The sequence below is a fragment of the Balaenoptera musculus genome, chromosome 9 (genome assembly GCF_009873245.2).
Source record: "Balaenoptera musculus isolate JJ_BM4_2016_0621 chromosome 9, mBalMus1.pri.v3, whole genome shotgun sequence".
Lineage (NCBI taxonomy): Eukaryota > Metazoa > Chordata > Mammalia > Artiodactyla > Balaenopteridae > Balaenoptera > Balaenoptera musculus.
This window is the reverse complement of record NC_045793.1, coordinates 46,546,836-46,570,371: the sequence shown is the minus strand read 5'-3', so window position 1 is coordinate 46,570,371 and position 23,536 is coordinate 46,546,836. Positions and strand designations below refer to the sequence as shown.

The window sequence follows — 23,536 nt, the reverse complement described above, 5'->3', positions numbered from 1 at the left end:
CACTCCCGGTTCTTGGATCCTTTCTTGCTCTGCTCGTAGAAAGCCCACTGTCTGATGGAGGGGATATGCTCAAGAGTCCTCCTGAGAGGCGAGGTAGCCCAGGGTTTGGGAGAGACATGGACCCCCAGGAGACCTGGGTGTGAGGGACAGTTAGGGTCCCCAGGACTCCAGGTTTGAGAGGGAGACATGCCCCATGGGTCGGGACCCCACCTCTGAGGGGTTCATTGGCCCCCAGAAGCCCCAAGTCTGAGGGTGACACCAGGCCTATTGGTTTTCCAGTTATCACAGGGCTCCTTTTCTTGCTCTCCAGGGACCCCAACTGTGTGTGTGTCCGTGTGGGCTGTGCTGAGGCTCTACTTCGATGACACAGGGTGAGTACATGCCCGAGAGCCAGGGCCGGAGCCCCACGTAGGCTCTTACGGATGGTTGTCAGCGGCTGTCCTGATTTCCCATTAACTGTCTCAGACAAACCATCCAATGCCAGGCATGGCTGCACCCCCAGCCCTGGGCAGTGACTGTGCCCTGACCCCACTGCAGGTGGACCCACCCAGGCACATCTCAGCTGGGACTCAGTGAGGGAATGTGCAAGGTTTCAGAGTCCTGCTCTGCTTCTGGGCCCAACTCTGAGTGGCTCTTCTCCTTTTAGGGAGGGGAGGAGGAATATCAAGGGTGAGGTCGCATCCCCCAGAGCCCTAGGTCTGAGGGGGGAACATGGCCCTTGCCCAGGAGCCCATTGGTGCCCTCACTCCTGGGCTCCAATCCCTGCCTTGACAGGGGAGCAGAGGGAAGGACCAAGGCAACTTGAACCAGGGCTGGGCTTGGGTGTGCAGCCCGCCTGAGAGCTCTCCTTCCAGCCAGAGAGCTGGAAGGAAGGAGAGCTCTCCTTCCTTCCAGAGCTGCAGGAGGGGCTGGCTGGAAGGAGACGATGGTGCCCTTCCATCCCTTCCAGCCAGCCAGGAGAGATGATGCCCCCAAGCATCATCTCTCTTCTTTCTGTCTGTCTTGCAGCTGCTGGGATATGAATGACAACACGGCTCTGTGGTGGGTGATCAAAGCCCCTGTAGTTGGCTCCATAATGGTGAGTGTCCTTGGGACAAGAAGCAGGGAAGAAACAGAGGCCTGGGCTGAAAGGCAGGGGAGGAGGAGAAGTAAAGAGGTCACTACACAAAGCAACCTCCCGTGGCTGTGTTATATTCTTCAAAAAGGGCGCACAGGTTATTCAGCTCTTCCTCTAGTGTTGGACATTTATCTTTATCCTGTTTTCCCTCATTATGCAAGATGCTACTAGGAACGGTTCTGTGCATAGTTTTGAAAACTTGTGAATATTTCTTTAGAATTAATCCCTAGAAGTAGAATTGCTGGGTCACAAAGGATATTCCCATATCATTGTCTCCACTTGTAATTTCAATCATTTAAATTTTTGCCCAGCCTTGTGGGAGATAATGGGAGCTTATTGTTTTAATGTGCATTTCTCCACATTGCTAGTGCAGCAGAGCATTTTTTTTCAAATATTTATTGACAATTTGTTTTTATTCTGGTTATTATCTATTCTTTGCTCATTTTTCTAGTCCAGTTGTTATCTGTCTTACTGTTTGATAGATAGTAATGCTTCATCTGTTATACATGTTGTAAGTATACTTCCAAGATTGCATAATTTTATATAGTCAAGCCGTCAGGCTTTCTCATCATGAATTCTGAGCCTTACTTCTCGTTTATGGAAGTCTTTCCCAACCTTAAGATATAAAAGTATTCTTACTTGTTTTATAACAATTTTGTAGATTGCATTATTACACGTATGCCTTTAATCCATCTGAAATTTTATTTCTCTGTCTGATCTGAAATGATATCTAACCTAATTTTTTTTCAGTGGGTGGACATCCACCCTCTCAGTTCTTTTTATTGAATAGGTCCTTCTTTCTCTATTATGTAGAAATGCCACTTTATCGTAAACACTCAATGTACTCTACTTGTATTTAGTTCCAGACTTCCTACTCCATGTTACTAATCTATTTGGCTGTTCCTGTGGCACGTTACTGTAAACTGGCAGCATGTTTTCATATCTGGTGTGCTCATATCCCCTTCCTTATTTTTTTCCCCTTCCAAACTTTCTCGCACATTTACTTTTTCAGATGGACTTTCAAAATTGTCGAGTTGCAAATTTGTCAAGTTGCAAAAAAAGCTGGTTGAGATTTTTATAGGAACTCCATTGAATTTATAAACAAATTTGGAGAAGTGGTTTTCTTAAAATATTGAGTCTTCCTTTCCAAGAATATGGCATGGTTCTCCATTTATTCAGTCTTTCTCACAGAGTCATTTTTGACAGTTTTTTTTTAGTTGTCTTGTTAGCTTTCCCTTTATGGTGTCTTTCAGTTTGTGCTCATCTTGTGTCTAGGAATCATTCTTTCGTTACATTTTCTAGTGCGTGTATTTGTGCTGGGACTTAGGGAAGCTACTAGTTTTTGTGTATTTTTTTCTTTTCTTGGTTACCTTTTAAGCTCTTTTATTGGTTCTTATCCATTTTCAGTTGGTTCTCATGGAAAATTACATGATCTATAAATGGAAATACTCTTTACTTTTCATTTCCAATATTTATACTGTTTATTCCTTGGTTTCTTTGAGGATGGTGTTTGCTATAGTTTTGGGCAGTTGCCTTCACTGAATTAGGAAAGTTTCTATTCCTGGCTTGTTTTAGTGTTTATTTTTTAAAAATCAGGAATAGGTGTTGAATTTTATCAAATGTGTTTTGGAGACGTTAATTATCATTCCCTTAGTGATGGACATTTATAATATTCCAGTTTATCTTCATGATGGACAATGTTGTGGTGGATATATTTGTGCATATTCTTGAGTTATGTGTGAATATGCTTTAGAGTAAATCCCAGGAGTGGAATTTCTGGGGCAAAGGATGTATACATTTAACATTTTCATGGATATCAAATTGCCCTCCACAGGCAGAGTACGAAAGTGCTCATTTCTTATGTTTTTGTTGATGTTTCCATTACTGAACTGTTCACCAATCTTATGTGGGATAAAGGTAGTTCGTTGTTTTAATCTGTTAATGTAACAAATATTAGTAGACTTTTTTTTGCATTCCTGACATAAAACCTTTATGGCCGTGATCTGTTTGTTCTTTTAATGCACTGCTAAATTCTATTTGTTAATATTTTGTTTATAGTTTTTACATTGTTCTTTGTAAGTTCTCTGGTTTTAGGTGTGTGTGTGTGCGTGCGTGTGTGTGCACGCACACACTTTCTGTCCTTGTCTAGGTTTTGTACTAGAGTTTCGTTAGCCTCATAGGTAATTTGGGAGGTTTTCTTTTTTTTTTTTTTTTTTTTTTTTATATAATATTTTTTTTTTTTTTTTTTTATAGCTCCTTTATTTATTTATTTATTTATTTATTTTTGGCTGTGTTGGGTCTTCGTTTCTGTGCGAGGGCTTTCTCCAGTTGCGGCAAGTGGGGGCCACTCTTCATCGCGGTGCGGGGACCGCTCTTCATCGCGGTGCGCGGGCCTTTCACTATCGCGGCCCCTCCCGTTGCGGGGCACAGGCTCCAGACGCGCAGGCTCAGTAGTTGTGGCTCACGGGCCCAGCTGCTCCGTGGCATGTGGGATCTTCCCAGACCAGGGCTCGAACCCGTGTCCCCTGCATTAGCAGGCAGATTCTCAACCACTGCGCCACCAGGGAAGCCCGAGGTTTTCTTTTTATAAGCTTTTAAATAATGAAGTAGTATGTAAATTACATTCTCCCTAAAGGTATTATGAAAGTGGCCAGTAAAATTATCTGGGCTGGTGCCTTTTAATGCATACATCTTTGAGTACTTTTTAAATTTCTCCTGAGGTCATTGCTCTATTCTGATTTTCTACATCTTGATTTAATTTTATTAATTTATATTTTCCCATTTTGTTTGATTTTTTTCCTCGTGATGATTTAAAATATTCTATACATCTGTTGTCCTCTTTCTCATCCCTAAATGTGTTTAATTGCATTTTCTCCTTTTGGACTAACATATGCAGTTAACAGTATTTACTGTGCTAAATGCCGGGTACTGATTAGACACTGAGCATGCAGTAGAAAGCAGGACTGACATCCTGCCCTCTGGAGGATGCTTTACCATTCTACTTGATCTGTGAAAACAAGCAGAGCAAAACCAAAAAATTTTATTTTTATCTATCAAGTCTACTTTTTTTTTTTCCCAAAGAGATTGGAGTTTATTTATTTATTTATTTTTGGCTGTGTTGGGTCTTTGTTTCTGTACGAGGGCTTTCTCTAGTTGCGGCAAGCGGGGGCCACTCTTCATCACGGTGCGCGGGCCTCACTATCGCGCGCGGCCTCTCTTGTTGTGGAGCACAGGCTCCAGACGCGCAGGCTCAGTAGTTGTGGCTCACGGGCTTAGTTGCTCCGCGGCATGTGGGATTGTCCCAGACCAGGGCTCGAACCCGTGTCCCCTGCATTGGCAGGCAGATTCTCAACCACTGCGCCACCAGGGAAGCCCTGTATTTCTTTAATGAATTTTTATCTTTAACTTCTTTCTTGTATAACTTAAATTTGTGGTACTCTTTCCCTAGATTTTGATTTGAATGGTTAAGTATTTTATTTTCAATATTTATTATTTTTTCTTAAGTTAGTGTTAGGCTCTACATTTTCTCCTTGAGTGCTGCTTTGCTACAGCCAGATGTTGCTGTGTAGTCACCTTGTTTCTTTTTATTTGCTCCCCTCCCTCCTCCTTTCTCACCATACACACAGCTTCCCACTTTGTTTAGAGAGCTTTTGTCTGAAGTTAAACGCTATTGCTATTCCCAGGCAGTCCTTTAATTAATAATGCTTATGGTTGTCCATTCTGGTTTTCCATATTCAATGACTCTGGACTTGGAGTTTCTCCAGAGGACAGCTCTCACCTCTGCGATAGCCTCTTCTCTGGTTGGCATTGTAGTTTTTCCATCACCCTGACACTGTTTGCTCTTTCTTTTCCAGAAATTGCTCCCTTTTCCGGCTCACTCATGATAATCTTTGCTATTTCTCAGTACTCTTATGGAATTCTTCATCTCTCTCTTCTGTCATTTCAGTGATATGGAGGGAGGCTGGGGGGTGAATGAGTGTTCTCATGCTGCCATCTTAGATTATAAGCCTAGATGGGATCTTGACTGGATGGGAGGAGGGCCCTGTTGGGGGAATAACAGACAGTGCAGAGGCAGGGGTGTGGGAAGTCTTTGCTCAGAATCATTTTCATCTGTTTTTTCTTTGCTTTTCAGGTTAACTTTGTGCTCTTCATCGGCATCATTGTCATCCTCGTGCAGAAACTTCAGTCTCCAGACATGGGAGGCAATGAGTCCAGCATCTACTTGTAAGTACCATTAGGTGAATGCCATGGTCAAGTCCAACAGCTGTATGGGCCCTGCACACAGGACACAGGAGGAGAAGGCCTGGGTGTCGCTGACGGGGTACCCTAGCATGGGCATTGGCAAGAATTCTTTTGGGTTAAAGTACCTTTAAAATATAGTTGCCCACCTCTCCTTCAGCCATCTTCCATCTCACCCTTCTTGCTTCGTGGTCAGGAGCATGACCAGCTGGGTGTGTGTGTGCTGTGGAGGCACTTCCGGCCCCGGGGAGGCAGGTTGGTCCCCTGTGATTGGCTGGAGGGGCCAGATAGGCACAGGGAATCTGAGGACAGTCTCTGCCGTGGAAGCCGTATGTGTTGCGTCCTCGGTTTAAGAAGAGAGCAGGTTAGAAGGAGCTGAAGTGCTCTCATGGCACCAGAGGGGGCTGGTCCGGCCTCCATCAGAGGCTGCAACCTGGGGCTCAGAACCTTGACGGCTGCCCAGTGGACAAGTGGGACAGCAGAGAGACTCCAGCAGAGGGCTCCGCCACCCTGCCATTCTCCCAGAGAGAGAGAGAGGCAGGAACTGCTCAGGGACCAGCGCCAGATCCTTCCCTCAGGCTCCTTGAGGCTTCCCCAGGTCAGTGGAGATTGCCTTGGTCTCTGTTCAGCCTGGGTACCTCTCCTGTGGCAGCCCTTCCGCTGGGGGCAGGGATGAGCCTAGGGCCTGGCTCCCGTCAGGCTTGTTTCTCCCCGCGTGTAGGATGATTACATTGACCGCCCCTCCCCTCCTTCTTTTGGCTCTCCATTTATTGCCCTTTATTTTTTCATGTTTTGGCAAATGTTTACCAACCTTTGCTTATACGTGTATGTTATGTAGCTGAAAATTGTTCATCCACGTAAGTCATAAACTCTTGGAGGTCCTGCCCTGAGGGGCTGGTAGGGCCAGCTCTCTGCAAGTAACTGCCCTGGAGAGATCATTCCTGCCTTCGTCTCCAGGAGCCACAAAACAGGGCCCCGCCGCTCCCCTCACCTTTTCTGGTCCAGTGTCAGAAACCACGTCCTTAAGTCTGGCCTGCTTATCCTGCCTGAGGGTGGCTTGGTTCCCCCGCCAGCAGTCATCTCGGACCTCTGAAGCTGGTGGGTAGCAAAGTCGGCCTTGTCTCTCCTTTGAGCTCTAAGCAACCATGGTTCCCCCAGCTCGCGCCCCACCTTGCTTCCTGGTAGGATCTGTTTCTTCTTCTGAGGTCCCTGGGACTCTCCTCTGGGGCCTCTCCTAGCTTCCCCTCACTCTGCCTGTGCAGGGACACACATGGTGGCTCAGCTGCAGCTTCAGTAAGGACACTCTACCGACCCCCGGACATACTTTACCAGCTTGGACATCCCGCCCCAGGCAGCAAGAACCCCAGGGTCTGGAGGGAGGGAAGTGTGGAGCCAGGGTTTTCAAGGTAAATTGTAGACTGGAAGCTGTAGAGTCTTGTCAGGCCTTCCTAATGCATAGATAAGAACCATCTGTAATTAGCACAGGGTTTATACATTTAAGTACAAACGTTTAAAGAACCAGCTGCAGGCATGCCTCGTTTTATCACGCTTCTCTTTACTGTGCTTCGCAGATATTGCTTTTATTAAAGATTAAAGGTTTGTGACAACCCTGTGTTGAACAAGTCTGTCAGCCCCATTTTTCCAATAGCATTTGCTCACTTCGTGTCTCTGCATCACATTTTGGTAATTCTCGCAATATTTCAAACTTTTTCATTATTACAGTTGTTGTGGTGATCTGTGATCAGTGATCTTTGTTACTACTATGACTCACTGAAGGCGCAGATGATTAGCATTTTTTAGCAATGAAGTGTTTTCAAATTAAGGTATGTACATTGTTTTTTTAGACATTATGCTATTGCACACTTAACAGACTACAGGATAGTGTAAACATAACCCTTATACGCACTGGGAAACCACAAAATTGATGTGAGTTGCTTTATTGCGATATTCGCTTTATTGTGATATTCGCTTTATTGCTGTGGTCTGGAACTGAACCCACAGTATCTCAGGGGTATGGCTGTAGTTGGTTTACTTTTATCATGTAAAAAATCCCCTCAAATCTCAGCAGATTTTTTTTTAGAGAAATCTAAACTTGTGCTCGTCTCAAGCCCCAAAGATTAAACCTCAGGTGGATGTGGTCTGCAAGCCAGGTGGGAGGGCTGACACAGGACAAGGGATCAGCTTGATCCCATTAAATGCAGCAACATGTTTGAGTGTTTCCAGGGTCAAGGAGACCCTACTGGCGAAAGTGAGGGACATTCAAAGTGGCCATGCCGCTAAGAACTGCAGAGCATTTAAAAACACTTGCCATTCAGTACATGCACGTTTAATGCCCACACAGCAAATCTGGATTAAATATAATCCCCATTTTACAGCCAAGGGAACTAGTTATCAGTGAAGGTAGATGAATCCAGCAGGAAAGAGTGAAGCCATAGCCACAATGCAGGCAGACCCTTGACTTCAAACTTGACTGCACCATCATTTCTACCCTCAAAGACTTTACAGGCAAGAAGATAGTGTTAAACAAGACTTCCTGGAAGAAGAGGCCCCAGTGGGTTCCAGCCTTGTAAAAAACTGCCCCACCTGGAGTGCCTTGAGCTGGGAGGTGTCTGCTGCAGGTGGGGAGGTGGGTAGACAATGGGGGGGATTAAAAAAGGGGCATGACATGGGAGGAGAGCGAGATTTCGGGGCTGCGTCCGAGTGCCCTTGGGTCAACAGAGTTATGTGTTGGGCTGATATCCCTTCACATCTGCCCACAACAGCTTTCCGGTTTTTTCCTCTGTTTCCAGAACAAATTTAAGCCTGGGCATCCCCAAGAAAGCCCGAGAGGACCCCCTGCCTGTGCCCTCAGACCAGCATTCACTCCCCTTCCTGTAGGTTGGTTCCAGCTGCTCAGATGATAAGGGTTTGTCCTCCTCCATAGACCAAGACGGTGCTCCCGACCCAGCCGCAGAGGGACCTGTTGGGGGCTGGGGCTCCTGCAGGGGGACAGTGGCCCTGAGCCACCTCCATTCTCTCACTGGCTGGCAGAAGGAGTGGCTGGGCTCAGGACTTGGGCAGTGGCCAAGCATGGAGTTTGGGCCTGGGTCGGGGCTAATCCTGCGCTTAGGCTCGACTTGGTTTGGGGCAGAGGGTTTGGGCTCAGCCCCATTCTGGGGTCAGGGTTAGCCTGCCTTGTCTTGGGGACCAGAGTTTACCTCTGTGAGAAGCCAACTGGTTGAGAAAAAGGAGGGTGAGGTTTCAGGGCAGACACTGATTGTGCTGAGAGCATCTCAGGCCTGGCCCTGTAGGGAGCTGGCTCTATTCCCAGTGCTCTCCCTGCTGCACGATGGGCATTGGGAGCTGCCTCTTGGGTCTGGGGTCGGGGAGGGAAGCCGCATCTGTATTTCCCTCAGGCACCCCACAGAGCAGGTCCCCACGGCACCTTGGGGTAAAGGAAGGAGAACAGACACCGTGATGTATTGGGTTGGCCAAAAAGTTTGTTCAGGTTTTTCCGTAAGATGTTACCCGAACGAAATTTTTGGCCAACCCAATAGCATATAGCTCAGCAGGGCTGTGACCTACCCAGCGTCGGAGGGATGACATTCGCCTCTGAAGACAGACTCTTCCATGTCTAGGCAGAAGTGCAGCGGGGAAGCTCTCAGTCCAGGAACTCAGCCCGTAGCCTAAGGCTCCCAGTTCACATGGGGCTCTGTCTCCTTCTGAAGCACTCTCTCCCTTGTCTGGGAGCACCCTATCCTGACAGCTCCTGTTAGGGATTGGCAGTAGGGAATGTTTGCCCCCATTTTGCAGATGGAGAAACTGAAGTCCAGAGAAGGAAAGTGGCAACACCTAAAATCAGCAAGTCATTGGCCAAACAAAGCTTTGAGCTCAGGTGCCCCGACCCCCCAGGTTAGGCAAGGGGCACTGAGGGCTGGCTGGTCTTCAGTGGTGGGGGAGAAGGAGGGTGGGCAGGGAAACTCCAAGATCTGCTGAACTGGGCTGCTGGCTGGAGTACCAGTGTGGTGGGGAGTGCCTCCCTGGGGACTGGGCTGGGGCTCTGGGGGTACACAGCATCTTAGCACCAGGAGGGACCCTATGGAGAATGTTTAGCTCAGGTCACAACATTCTGTGGGCCTGCCGAGTGTCCAGTGCTATGCTGACCACTAGGATCAGGGTGAAATAGACAGGGGCGCTGCCCACAAAGGGTTCCCCTGCAGGGGTCTCTGTCTAACATCTTGGGGCTACAGCCCAGGCAGCCTTGCACGCAAAAGGCACCGCAGCATTCGTGGAGTTTAGCTTGAGACCAAAGCAGGGTCAGAAGAAACCAGGTGCTGCATCCCTGGGTTATAGATGGCAGTGTCGAGACCTGGAAATGGCTTTGACCTTCCTGCAGACACACAGCAAAGCTTTGGCAGAGTCAGGCCTGGGAGCCAGGGCTCCCTGACTTCCAGATGTGGGTGTGAGCCGTGCCCCTACTGTGGAGTTCTCCTGCCTTCCCATTCAGGCTGATGCTGCTCTCCAGGCAGCCCCCATCCGCTACCCTTGTCTGAGTTTCTTATCCTCCCTTGGATCCAAATAAGAACTGAGCTGATCAGCCAGCCTAGGTTTATCTCTTCCTCTTGATTGAATTTCTTTCCTATTTTTCACCAGCAAGTGACTTTTCAGAGATTCTGACGTCTTTCTTTCTCATGCCTGTCTCTGGCTTTTCTGCCACCCATTTTCCTTTTTGTTTCTTTTCACTGGATCCTTTTGAACAGTCACATTGGAGGTTTGGGGAAAGGGGGTCTCAGAGGAGAACAGCTGAAGCTTTAGAGTTTGGGTGTGTAGGAAGTGACATCTGAGGTTTGGGCTCTCGGGCTCCTGGACCCTGATTTCTGTGGCTCACCCAGGCCAAGGTTGAGGGGTCAGGCCACTGGCTGTAGGAGAGAGTAGTCAACCTTTCAATCTGGGCAAGGTAGAGAATAAATTTGAAGACTAGAATGGCTTCCATTCCTGAATACCCAATTAAGCTCTTTTAATTATTGAGGAAAACATACTTATATGTGTCCATCTGTCTGTTTGTATGTGTACAAAACAGACCTTTGACATTCATTGAGGCACATGAAAAACTTCTCAAATACATGACTTCCTCACAACAGTGTTCCTGGAATTTTGATTTGCAGGTGGAGCACCTAGGGATTTTGTTAAAATGCAGATTCTGAGGCAGCAGGTCTGAGCCAGCCACTGAAATTCTCACTTCTAAGAAGCTCTCAGGTGGTACTGATACTGCTGGTCTGGGTAGCAGAGCATCATAACATCCCCCATCTGTATAATGGTTCACTAGGGCCCATCTCACAGTCTGGTGTGAATTGAAGCATGTTGTTAATGAAATGAGAGAACCACAGACATAACTGAGGCAAGGATGCTGGGTGGACCTCGGCTTGCCCCATCTTTGAAGTGTGTGATTCACATGTTCGCCTCAGCAAAATGACGTGTCACTACATGTCAAGGACCTTCAGACTTACTCTTAAAGAGTGGGAATCACAGATTACGAATCCATGAATGCCAAAGGTCTGTCCTCTTTGTGCGTATCTGTTCTCATTTGCATCCGACCCCCTCAGGTTGATCAGTTCACCGGCAGCTACTAGGAGCTCGGCCACACGGTGCCTGAGGAGGGTGTGTGAAATGGGCACCTCTCCTGCAGTCTGACGAGATGACACAGCTCTCACTCCATTTCTTCCATGTTTGTCAGAGATGGAAACAAATGAGTTGGGCCAACCGAAGCATAAGCAGGACCGAGAGGGGCTAGAAGAGGTGGAGATTGAGCCTGATAGCTCTCTGAGGAGGCAGAGCTCTGTGCCTCGCCCAGTGCCAGGTAGAGCTGGACGAGCATCCTGGGCCCACCTGTGGGTGGCTCCTTAAGGTGACTTGTTTCTGCAGGCGGCGGGGCAGAGCCCGAAAGGTGCTCTCTCAGCCTTCAGCCCCTGCCCTCTGGACTTTTATCGAGAAGTCTAGCCGGCACTGTGCAGTAGAACTCTCGGCAGTGTTGGAAATGCCCCAGATCTGTGCTGTCCAGCACAGGAACCACTAGCTACCTGTGGCTGTTGAGCCCTTGTAGTGTGGCTCAGGCAACCCAGGAAGTGGATTTTTCACTTAGTTTTAACTTACATGGTGGATGTGTAGTGTTTCATGGGTCTGCTCCATCCATCCTACCTCTGCTCCCCTTAGGCCCACACTGAGGTACCAGGGGGCTCAGTCAGAGGAAGGTGCGGGAGGGGAGGGAGGAGGGGAAGACCAGTGGACGCTCCAGTTGGTTTTCACAAGCAAGTGCAGAAATGGCCTGATTCCAGGGCTGGGCCAGCGTGAGGTCCATGGCGTGAGTCTCCAGCTGCCCATCTTGCTGAGGGATCTCCATCAAGGCCATGCTCTGTGCCTGGAGCTGACTCTGGAGACAGTTCCTGGTCCCCTGCGTGAGCCCCAGTCAGGCCCCACCTTCCAAACACATGTGTTCCCCCGCTCCCGAACCCCACCACCTGTCGGTTTCCCAGTGTGAGGGCTCACATGTGCCTGTGTGTCCGTGCACACACGTATATGTGTAGAGGTGTGTATTTCTATGTCCAGAGCTGACCACGTCTCGGCCCTTGGCTTCCCCCTTCTCCTTCACGTGATGCCCCGGCCCTGTCTCTACACCCTGGGCCTCTCCGCCCGCCCTGTGAGCCGTGTCACCCTAAGTCCCACCTCAGTTTCTCGTTGCCCAGTGCCCCCAGTTGACAGAAATGCCCATCTTGTCACACCCAGCAGCTGCGTGCAGAAATGCTACTGCAGGCCACAGCGGGCTCAGCAGCACTCTTGCAAGATGTCAGAACTGTCCACCATTACTCTGTAAGTGTGCGTGGCGTGGCTGTGGCGTGGCTGTTCCGGACGGGAGGGGGACGCATGCTGCTGCTGCCACCGCCCGGAGCTTGCGTCCGCCCAGGCTGGAGGAGAGCAGGGAGCGAGCCTGTGCCTCCAGCCCCAAGCCCTTTCCCAGCTGTTGCATGCTGACATCTGTGTGTCTTGTGAGTTCTCTGCAACCTCGTGGCCTGGGGCAGGAGGGGAGGTTGCGGGCATGGGGCTGTGGCCACTGTGGGGCAGCTGGGACACGGCCGGTGCTGAGCGGGAAGCAGCTTTGAAGCCTCCGCCGCTGCTGCTGTCGTGATGTGTGGTCCTCCGCAAATCCCCACTTCTCTGGGTTTCAATCTTTGCAACTGCCAAATTATTTCTAAGGGCCTTGAGCTTGAGTTCATTTAGACCGTCCTCCTGCAGGGGGCGGGACCCTCACCCCATGCACCTCACTCCCACCGAACGTGCTGAGTGACTGACTCCCCACACGAGCCTATTAGGTGGGTACTTGTATTATCCTCATTTTACGGGTGAGGAGACTGAAGCCCAGAGAGGTGAAATGACTCGCTCAAGGCCACACAGTTGGCAGGGTGAGGATTTGGACCCAGGGAGTCCTAAGCACTAGTCCCTGGGGCATCTATCTCTTGCTGGAACCTCAGCTCCAACTTGGACATCCCTTTAAGTGGGGGAGCCCACTGGAATTTGGGGGGCTCTGACCGTTGGAGCTCTTCTTTGTATTCTTTAGGCCTCTTCTGCCCAGTGATGCCTGCTTGGGGCAGGAAGACAGAGGCTAAGGCCCTGTGCCGCGGTCTCTCTGGGTTAATCAGATCGTAGCGTGAGTCTGTGACTCCTCAATGCGGGGTTCCAAGGTTCACACCATATGTTCCCATTCCAAGGCCTCTGAAGGACAGAGGTCCTCGGACTCTGAGACCTAGTGACTTCCTCACCTGCCTCCACTGTCCCATCTACCAAAAGGAGTCATGGGGATGCCCTGGGTCCCTGGCAGAAGTCCCTGATTATTCCTGGGCGGCACTGGGGCCACAGGGGAGGGAAGGCGTTGCCCTTGGACTATACTGTGGGATGCCCTGCTGCATTTGCCACATCTGCCTGGGGCTGGGAAGGGCCTGAAAGGTTGTGTTTCTCACGTACCAAACCCGTCCCATCCACCACCACCACGAAAGCTGGAGAAGTTTGGCCTTTTGGTTTCCAGGGCACTTTTCAAACTTCAGGGGCAGATCCCTGGAAACAGATCCATTCTGGGGAGAGGAGGCAAGAAGGCAGGGACCGCAGGCACATCCCAGGGCTGCCTTCCCTCCTCAGCTTCTTCAGTTAAGCTGCTCTTTTAAAGTAACCCCTTTAGGCAGGGTCACAGAGGCACCCCCAAGATGTCCACATGCCTGCGTTTCCAGGCCACTTTCCTCTTCTTTTTGGACTTTCATTCTCCAGCCAACACTTCCTGCTGCCCTCTGGGTGCCTGGAGATGAGCATGAGCAGGACCTGGGCTCCCAGGCCATGCTCAGTGTCAAGGGCTCCAAGGTGTTCATCCCGGGCCCGTGTGGTTATCCCTTCATGGACGCGCACTTTGCGAGTGTGAGCCCTGTGCATGGCATGTGCTGGCCAGGGCAGATGACAGTTAAGTAAGGTACCATGCCTGCCTTCAAAGAGCCACATCCGAGAGAGGACAGACAGATGAGAGGCTAGACCACTCCGAAACTCAGCTGGGCTCTGAGTAGGACCCGCTCTGGTCCAGGCACCCCCAGGTCCTGTAGAATGGGCAGTCTGTGAGCACGGGGAGGATTGGTGGGCACTGGGCACTCGAGGGGCTTTTTCCTTCCAGGACTGAGCCTTGGTCCACCTGAAGGTCTCCCCAGGCTATTCCGTCCCCTTCCGCTGTGTCCCCTCCCCTGCTTTTCTTTCTTCCCCTTCCCCATCCTTTCCTTTTCAGTAGATGCCGGTAAGCCAAGGGCATCACTCAGACTCCATGGATTCTACTTCTCCTGAAATCCGGAGGCCCCACATTCAGTAGAACATTCTCTCCCAGAAAGGCTGGGATGGGGAGGAGGGAGGGAGGGGCACACGGTGTGACTGCCCCAAGTCAAACGGCCACCTCCATACCCCGCTGCCCACCCTGGTGGGCCAAGCTCTGCTAGGAGGGCCCAGGGGGCAGACTGCACCTGTAGGGCGGAGCTGGCTCTTCCAGGAGATCCAAAGGGAGCCAGTCTGCTGGGGTGGGCAGAGACGGGGTTCCCCTCTTGGAGACCCTCTGGGAGCCGCCCTCCCCCCAGAGCAGGACCCACAAGAGCACATGTCGCCATGCCTACTCCTGATGTTTTCCCGTGGCTTCTGTGCCCCACCCTCTCAGACCAGAGCCCCACCCCACTGGGCCTAGGAGCCAGTTGCAGTCAGAGGAACCTCAGAAGAGGTGGCCTCAGGGAGTACTGAGGTCCTTTGGGCCGCTTCTCCCTTGCCCCTTCTACTCCCACCTGAGCAGACAGCCTTCCCTCCCCCGACTTAGTTTCCCAGGTGGCAGGTTCCTCCTGCTAGATGGTGATTGTTTATGCTCGGAGTCAGTAAATCCTTCCTAGGACCCCTCCCAAGTCTCTCCTTCTGTGGTCTACCCAGTGTTCCCCACCCGCCTCCCTGTCATCAGCGCCTCTCCCTCACTCTCCACGAGCGTGCCTGGCTAGCCCCAGACTCAGGAAAGCCGACTGTCTCTGTGGTCCCCTAGGGGCTGCTCTTTCCAGGCACAGGGAGCTTCTTTTCAGAGCAGGAGAATGCTTGTTTTGCTTGAGGACACATCATGTTGTCCTTCCAAATCCCATCCCAGGGTTTTGCCCTGACTCCGCTTTTCCCAAAGGTTTCGCACCTCCCAAAAAGGGTCTGTGTAAATCACATACTCACATGTGCATGTTTAGTGGTTCTACAGGATACCGGCATGGCCTAGAGGGATGGGTGCCCTGCAGACAGGGGGATGTCTCCCCAGCACTTCCCAGGGAGCTCTGGAAGCCTGGGCTCTGTTGGCTACCATCTCCCCCTGGCCCAAGCACCGGGAGAGAATCCTGAGGGAGCCCATGGATAGGGGCCCCAGCTCGGGGAGAGTAGGGGCGGGGCCTGGGCTTCTCTGCCCTCCAGGGCTCTGGCCTCAAGCCCCGGCGGCCCCCGGAGCAGATGTCTTGCTCTTTCCCCACAGACGGCTCGCCCGGTCCACCCTGCTGCTCATCCCACTCTTTGGAATCCACTACACGGTCTTTGCTTTCTCCCCAGAGGACGTCAGCAAGAGGGAGAGACTTGTGTTTGAGCTGGGGCTGGGCTCCTTCCAGGTAGGCGTGGTGTGTGTGGAGGGCAGAACTCACGGGGAGCCAGGGCCCTGGCCTCTACCTTGTTGGTGGTTCTACGTCTTTAACCTATTCTAGGTTCCACCTCTGGAATAATAGTACTAGATTAGAAGGGAGCTGGGAGAGCCCTTTCTACTGTCCACCCTCTAGGCTCCCACGAGAAGACATGCTGATATTTTCATGTTGCTGCTGCGTCTGGGTGCCCTGAGCCAGGCCTCCCTTGGGCAATCAAAGGCGGCAGCTCCCCGCCCCTCACCATCGGCCCCGGGGGTGGGCGGAGTGGCCTCAAGAGACCTCTCTGTCCACTTCTGACTTCAGCCTATAGAACATGCACCCCATGAGTGCTGGAGCTTTGTCTTACCCAAGTAAGACAGATCCCCAGCACAGGATCTGGTCACAGGGAGCTGAATGAGCTGAACAGAGGGGATGAGCGAACAGATACGTAAATAAGTGATCCAGGGAATGAGAGAGCCAGAGACTAGTAAGTCCGTGCCTGAAGGAATCAGTAAACGGGGCTGTAAATGAGTGAGTGAAGGGGTGAGTGAGTCAGTGCGAGGATGCATAGTGAGTAAATGAACAGGTGGGCGCATGAGTGGGGCAGTGAAGGCGGTGGGTGGCTCCCTTGAAAGTCCCCAGGATAGAGCGCCTCTCCCTAGCCCAGCTGTTTAGAGGAGTATTTGACCTCGATGGTCACAAAGTTATTCTGTGTATCTGACCGGACTCTCTCCCTTCCCCCATTTTAATTCAAAGCCATTTTACCTGTTCGGGTTCTTAGCCTGGGAAGGCTGGGAGGTTTGTTGACAAAGCCCCAGCCTGGGAGTCAGAGCCTGGGGTTCCTGTCTCAGCACGAGAATTCTAAATGCACAGAATATAAGTCAAGAATATGTGTAGAAGAGCCGAACACCTACTCTGCCCCAGGCACTTCCGTGATGTTCTGTGTGTTCTGCGTACAAGGGTGTCTGGCCGAGGGAGGGTGGAGTGGGGAGGTGGTGGTGGATACAGACAGGTCTGCTCTGTCCTGTAGGAGTGCTGCCCTCAGGGGGCCTGCGGGCTGGCTGGGGAGCCCAGAGGACACTCTGGGGCATGCAGGGAAGGCCTCCTCTAGGAAGTGGGTTAGAGCTGGCCCATGGGAAGGATTTGACCAAGGGGACGTGAGATCCAAAGCCAGGGTTGTCGGTGGGAGGGAATGCCCCCACCAGCCACTTGGCTTCATGGGTGTGGCCATCTTGGTGGAACAGAACTTTTCCCATCTTACCGCAGATTCCCAGGCAGGTGCCTGCATTCAGATCATCTTATTTTTCTGCTTCCTGGTGTCACTCCCTGCTGCTGCGGCCTCCCACGCACCCCGGGGGGAGGGCTCCTTGCTGGCATTCTCAAGTTTTGTTTGTCTTCTCTCCCTAGGGCTTTGTGGTGGCTGTTCTCTACTGTTTTCTGAATGGGGAGGTAAGATCCTGGCCTTCTTAGCAGTGGAGGTACAGCTTGCTGGGGAGCAGACAGGGCTGTGGCCTGCTGGGCGCACAGGGCTGATCCTCCCGACCCGGACTCTGCCAGACTCCCAGCACCTACAGGAGGGGGGCGGCAGCCGTGCTGGCGTCTCCTGACGGCCTCCACCCTGTGCCAGATTCTCTCCCGCTTTGCCTGCTGTGCAGCTGAGGCCCAGCCTCCGGAGCCGAGCTCCCTCCATAAAGGCACCAACTGTTGAGTGCAGACCCACCTGGGGGGGCTCTCACCATAAGACACACCTTAGTCAGGGCGAACTGAAAGTGAGGAAGGACAAGGCACAGGAAATGGTACATACAGTTTCTGAGGCTGTTGATGGGCAGGGGTGCTGAGTGGGGAACTATCCAAAGTTCAGCACTGCCCCCAGCAGGCCAGCCTGCCTGTCCAAACCCATCCCCTGTAAGAGTGGGACTTGAGGGACCCTGGGGAGCGGCTTGGAACCTTCTAGTAATGCTCCATTTCCAGGCCTGTTAGGGTGAGGCTTTTGAGCAGAGTGCAGAACAGATGCTGAGATGGGGATGGGGGCTGAATGGGTGGATGGCTTTGGAGAGCGGGCAGAAGTCATTGCACCAAGTGCTTGGGCCTTGGCTGGGTGACCATGGCAGGCTTCCTCCTCTTTTTGCGTCTGAGAAATAAGATTAGCTCAGACCACCTACAAAAGGGTCAGATAAGGGTAGATATGAAGAGGCAGACCGGGCCCTGCAGGGAGTGGCTGGGAGTACAAGTAGCTTGTCAGGACCGACGGTGGAAGTGGGAGCTGGAACTGGAGGTGGAGGGTGCCTGCACCGCACGAAGGTGCTGGCGAAGGGGGTGGGTAGGTGGACGCTGAAACTGGGCATGCCCTGCGCGCACCATGCTAAGAGCAACACGGGGGGGGTCTTCGCCCAGAAGGGTGCTTTATTTAGTGATCCTCAACCCTAACGGCGTATTGGAATCCCCTGGGAAGCTTTAAAACATATGGGTGCTCTACCCCAGAGATTTGGATGTCATTGTTCCGGGGTATGGTCTGGGCATCTGGGTTGTTAAAGCTCTCCAGGTGATCCTCATCTGCAGCCACTGTTAATGGGAGCGCCCGCCTGGGAGGGGCCCCAGGGCAGGCAGGCGGGCAGGTGAGGTGTGAGAGGGTGTCCGCCCAGAAGTGACCGCCCGAGTTGCCCCCCGCAGGTGCAGGCGGAGATCAAGCGGAAGTGGCGGAGCTGGAAGGTGAACCGCTACTTCACCATGGACTTCAAGCACCGGCACCCGTCCTTGGCCAGCAGCGGGGTGAACGGGGGCACCCAGCTCTCCATCCTGAGCAAGAGCAGCTCCCAGATCCGCATGTCTGGCCTCCCAGCCGACAACCTGGCCACCTGAGCCCACCCCGCCCCCTCCTCTCCTCGGAACAGCGGCTGGGGCTGCGGGTGGGTGGGCGCCGGCCCACGCGTGTTGTGCCTCTTCTCTCCCTTCGGGCCGGCCCTGGGCTGGGAGCCCAGCTCCCCGAGGTGGGAGAAGGATGCAGGGCGCAGATGGGTATTTCCCCTCCCCGTTTTGGCATTGGCCCCGCCCACCGTGGGCCCCTGGGCGTTGACCCCAGACATGTAAATACTCCTTAATTTCGGGAAAGTCATCCCATCCCTACCCCTCTACCTTGTGTCCCTGCTCACCTCAGGCAGGTCCCCAGCTCCACCCCACCCCGTCCCCACCAGCCTCAGTGATCACCTGACCCTGTGTGGGAGGCCTTCTGAGCTGAGGCTGGTGACCTTGCTTTGGCGGATGTGGGGTGGGCCCTGCCCGACAGCCCCCCTGCAGTGTCTGACTCTCGGTGTGGACTCTTTGAGTCTACTCGCCACCCCGCGGCCCTTTTTAGGCCCGGCCCAGTCCCTGAGGCTGCCAGAGGTCCAGCTTGGAGTGCTTTTCGGTGCAGGCGAGACCCGTGCTCACCCACCATCTTGGTGTCCAGGTGCCCAGTTCCTGGGTATCAGACAGTGGGAAAGCTCCAGGGCGCTTCCAGTCAGAGACTTCAGTTTGGATGTGGGGCTAAGGCCAGAGAAAGTTCTGGTGCTTTTCACTTGGCCCAAGAAATATTGCCAGGAGCCAGAAAAGTGGATGTGATTGGAATGGAGATGGAAAGAGTTTGGAGGGACCCATGGAAGAAGACCTTCACCACCTCCATTATTTTACCCCTGACTCAAGGTAGGCGGGGGTTCATCTGGTGGCCTCCCTTCTGTCCCTCCTCTCCCCAGGCATCAGTTGCAGAACGTTGAGAGGTGGATACCTCAGAGAAACTCTTCCCCAACTACACTCACCATATAGAGCCCCTAAGCCCTCCCCCTTCCCAGTTCCCCTTGAAGTCAAAGCCACGACTGGGATGAACCAGCCACCTTTCTGTGATATCAGTGAATCGCGAAGCACCTTACACCTCCGTGTGCCCAGGGCCCAGGGCTCCCCTTCATCCCCCGCCCCCATGGACCACGAGGAGCCCCAGTCACCAGCTTTCTCTGGCTTGGGCTCAGCTACTGAAATCGGAGACCTCTGCAAAGACTTCCCTCTGTGTGCTTTAGACATTGAGTCAGCATGGATGCCAGGGTGTCCTAGGGTTTGGGAGGGGAAGCCACACCTGCCGTGCTTGTTAGCAGGGACTGCTGATGGGAGGAGCGGCTGCACCCCAACTCCTGTCCTGGCTGCCCAGCCACAAGTTACCAGACCACACCCTAAGAATTTAAAACGGGGCAGAACCAGGTTCAGGGCAGGTGGAGGAAAGTGCTAGAATGCCGTGGCCCATGTGCGGGGCCCACCTCATTTGTGTCAGCTTGTGGTGTTTCCAAGTGTATTTGTGGGCTTGTTTCACGGGCACGTTCTGGAACACTTGGAGAGTTTGGGAGGATGGGGAATGTTGCTTTGCTTGGTTTTATAAAGAGGAAGAGGCCCAGGGGACTTAGGGACGTGTTCCTGGAGAGGCCTTCGAAGTGGCTGGAGAAGGGCCTAGTGCTTGGTTTAGAGATAAGCCCCGTGTCCAGTGAAGCACTGTGGACCCTGGGTCTTGGCTAAGCCAGAGAAGGACAGGGCCTGCTTTCCCTGCTCCAGGCACACACGGCGACTCAGGCTGGCCATGGAGTGTGTGGCGGCCTTCCCACCCTACACCTACCTGCCTCATGATCTCCTTCCCTCTGTCTGGGAGCCACGTGTGTTGCATTTGAGGTCACACTACCTTGCACACGTGGCTTGCATTTGAGGTCCTTGCATTTGAGGTCCTGTTGGGAGACCTGAGTTGCTTGGAAGGACTCACAGGCTTGGATTGAGAGACACACAATCTGCCCCAGTTGGGCTCAGACTGCTGAGATAGTGGACACAGTGCTCCCTGTTCTGGGCCTCAGTTTCCCCATTCGTGACATGAGGCGACTTCTAGTGCTTCTCCAGGCTCTGTGCTTCAGTAATTCTCCAGTTCAAAGCCAAGGCGGGTAAAAGGGCGTGCATCATTGTTATGTGTATCATCTACGGTTCTGAAACATCTGTGTTTGTGTATGAGTGGAGGGAGGTTGGATGCTGTGTATTTTCCCTTTCTTAGAAATGGGACATCTGTCTCTTCCATTTGGACACCACAGTGAGAGAGAAGGCTCAGGCCAGGGACAGTTGGACAGGGCATGATGTGCAGACCCAGCTGTGTCCCGGCTGGGGCAGGGTGCCCCGTCTGGGTGGGCAATGGCTACCCCCAGATCCTAGGAGCGGTACCCTGAGTTTGGACCCTGTTTCTTCATCCTCGCCCCACCAGCAGGTGTGCTTCACTGTGGAAGAAGAGGGTTTGATTTTATACATATATCATCACAAAATAGCAAAAGCAAAATCTACCCCGAATCCCCATGCCATGCTGCCCCCTGAGCTGTGGGCCTGCATCCTCGTAGAGGTTCCAGGTTCCTGTTGGTTGCCCTTTGTCTCTGAACAAATTATTGCCAGCCTTGTGAGCAGATGCACCCGATGTATTTTGAATGCTCCAGGAGGTTAGGCAGCTGTCCTTCAGGGTCGCAGGCAGTGGGGGGACAGTATAAGGTCTGGGTACCACCCTTCCCTCTCTGACCTGTTTTTTCAAATCTGTAAAATGGGCAATAAGGCTAGCTAGCTTTTAGAGCCCACTGTATCTCTGAGATTCTCGTCTAAACATCAGCCATCTGCTGGGAATGGGCCCCAGGCAAGGATTGCAGTATTCACCTGGACCAGGAACAGGTAGGAAATCATGCTGAGTAAGGAGGGGCCGAAGGGCCTTGGGAACGGTTGGGCTGGAGAGGAGCAGAGTTATCGGACTCCGTGTCTCTAGAAAGGGGTTGTTTTTGTTCTGTGCAGTCCTAAGGGACAGAACCCACCCAGGGGAGGCCGAGTGTTCCTTGGGATGAAGAAATCTCTCATCCTCTGTCATGACTGTCCTGTCACGCAGTGTCAAGAGAGAGACTCTAGCCCTGGGGGAAATGGGACTCCGAGTCAAAGATGCTGAGCCTGTCAGGGAAACTGTGAGGGGTCAGAGTGTGGGAATCGGGGTTCAGGGGCTCTCTGGCGGTCCCCAGCACAACAGACTTCATGACTTCCCACCGTGCCTGAGGCCAGGCCACGTTCTCTGTCTCAGTGGGCAGCTCCGTGACCCTCCTTGACATATCCAGGGGCCTGCAGTGATTCCTTCTCTAACCCACACCCCTCCCTGAACCGGCTTCTCTAGGGCATAGGGCCAGAGAGCTGGAGCCGGGGCCCAAGCCTTGAAGTACCCTCAAGTCCATTATCACCCACCTCCTTCATCTGACCCTCTCCCTTCCCAGAAGGAAAGCTACAAGAGGCTTCTTTGTAATTCTGTGAGTACCCTTGATCCACTCAAGGCCACTTCAGAGTGAAAGCAAGGAGTGCTTCGTCATCGTAAGTTCCTACTTGGGCCCAGTGACCATGGATGCCTCTGGAAGAGCCCTGAGCTGGGAGCAGGGGACCTGGGCGTCTTCCAGCTTTGCCACTGATCTGTTGTTTGGCCTGGACTCCTTCGTGTATCTTTAGGGAAACTCACAAAGTACTAGAGCTGGGAGGAAACTTGGAGATCTGCAGGTCAAACCTCCCCATCCGGCTGATGAGAAAACACAGACAGGTGGCCTTAGCACAGTGCCTGCACCATCTGGGGACCCAGTATGCTTTACAAACCTGAATGGGGAAATGGGCCTGCCAATATGTGCCCCCCTGCACGTGAGCCAGAACAAGACACCCAATAAAGCTTCCGACCAGAAAACATTCAGCCTTGCGCAGGAGAAGGGCTCTGGTTACGGAGGTTGTCAGGACTCCGGACTGCAGGAGGAACAGTGGAGTCAGTGTGGTGAGGGGAGACCTCCGTTCTAGACTGACTTCACCACCTGCTCTGTGCTCCAAGGCACAGAACCTCTCTGGGCCTCTGCTTCCTAATCTGAGAAATGGGTGGACGTGATTTTCAGTCTGCCCCACAGGTCAGGGGTAAGGTTGAGGTGAGATGCCCTTGTATGTGAAAGGGCTTTGGAAACTACACAGGTGTGAGCTGGTTACTGGGGTGAAGACCTCTGAAAGGGGGACCCCATGCTGTTTGTCAACTGCTTTGAGCCCTCTTGGGTTAACCTTTGCCCCATTTGTAAAACCACCAGCACTGGGGGGTGGAGGGGGAGGCCTGTGGGCTCTGATGGACACAGAATTCCAGGTTTATTCCCATTAGTTGGGCTTTTGTTTTTGGGATAGAATGAGGAGACTTCCATGTGGGTAATGTTAGTGTTTCCATGCCACCCCCATGGGAATCCTTCAAGAATCTGGGACACCCCTCAAGTGGGCTGTGTGCCCATCTTTCTCCTTTTCCTGAACTCAATGTCCTGGGATGTGTCTGTGCTTGGCCATGTGTGTCTTGTCTTATGTCTGTCTTCTGTAGCTTTGCCCCCGTGAGGGCTGGAGTGGGGACACCCCTGGCATCCCAGACGTGGTCCAGGCTCGCTGTGGGAGCCGGGCCCACCTGGGTCTCATCTCCCACAATAAAGATAAGCCCCACAGACCTCACTGCTACCGCTGTGCTCACAACCTTGTCCGGGATTTTAAGAATGTCAAACTGCTATAGGTGATTCAATAAATGTCTTATCATTTTTTCCTGGTGGCTGTAACTTGGCAGAAGTGGAGGGCAGGGAGGAGAGGAGGTGGAAGGGGAGGAAATCTGATCCCCCAGTGTAATCCAGTCTACAAGGTACTGTGGCCTTTTCGAGTCCAAGGGAAAGGTATGAGAATGGGCCTGAGTGACCTTAGAATGGACTTGGAAGAGTAAAGTCCTGACCTCAAAAGGACCTGCAAGGATCATGCAACCTGAGTGGAATCGAGGTCACTTGGATGTTTTGGGTTCCTAGAAATGGAAGCAGCTCACCTCATAGTCTTTGTTGCTTCATGGCCTTTATACTGTTTTCTGAGAGTGGCCACCGGCTATCCCCAAAGCTTGCCTGCAGTGAGCATTTCATTCCACAGGTAACCACAGGCTGCCAGAGTCCCATCCCCTAATTCT

At 52.4% G+C, this 23,536-nt stretch overlaps 1 protein-coding gene across 4 annotated transcripts in view; it reads left to right on the top strand.

Annotated features, from left to right (window-relative positions):
* The window catches only part of ADCYAP1R1 (ADCYAP receptor type I), a 56,144-nt gene extending 33,012 nt beyond the window's left edge, over window positions 1–23,132 (top strand). The window contains exons 11-17 of one of the 4 annotated variants that reach the window (XM_036864193.1): window positions 311–371; window positions 1,009–1,078; window positions 5,250–5,341; window positions 12,116–12,199; window positions 15,390–15,519; window positions 16,936–16,977; window positions 18,199–23,132. In XM_036864193.1, coding sequence (XP_036720088.1) covers window positions 311–371; window positions 1,009–1,078; window positions 5,250–5,341; window positions 12,116–12,199; window positions 15,390–15,519; window positions 16,936–16,977; window positions 18,199–18,387 — 668 coding nt within the window. In that variant the 3' untranslated portion in view covers window positions 18,388–23,132. Of the gene's footprint in view, window positions 1–310; window positions 372–1,008; window positions 1,079–5,249; window positions 5,342–6,618; window positions 6,793–12,115; window positions 12,200–15,389; window positions 15,520–16,935; window positions 16,978–18,198 lie in introns of those variants that run through there. The other 3 variants (XM_036864194.1, XM_036864195.1, XM_036864196.1) reach the window with 3 other exon arrangements.
* Window positions 23,133–23,536: the final 404 nt, after the last annotated feature.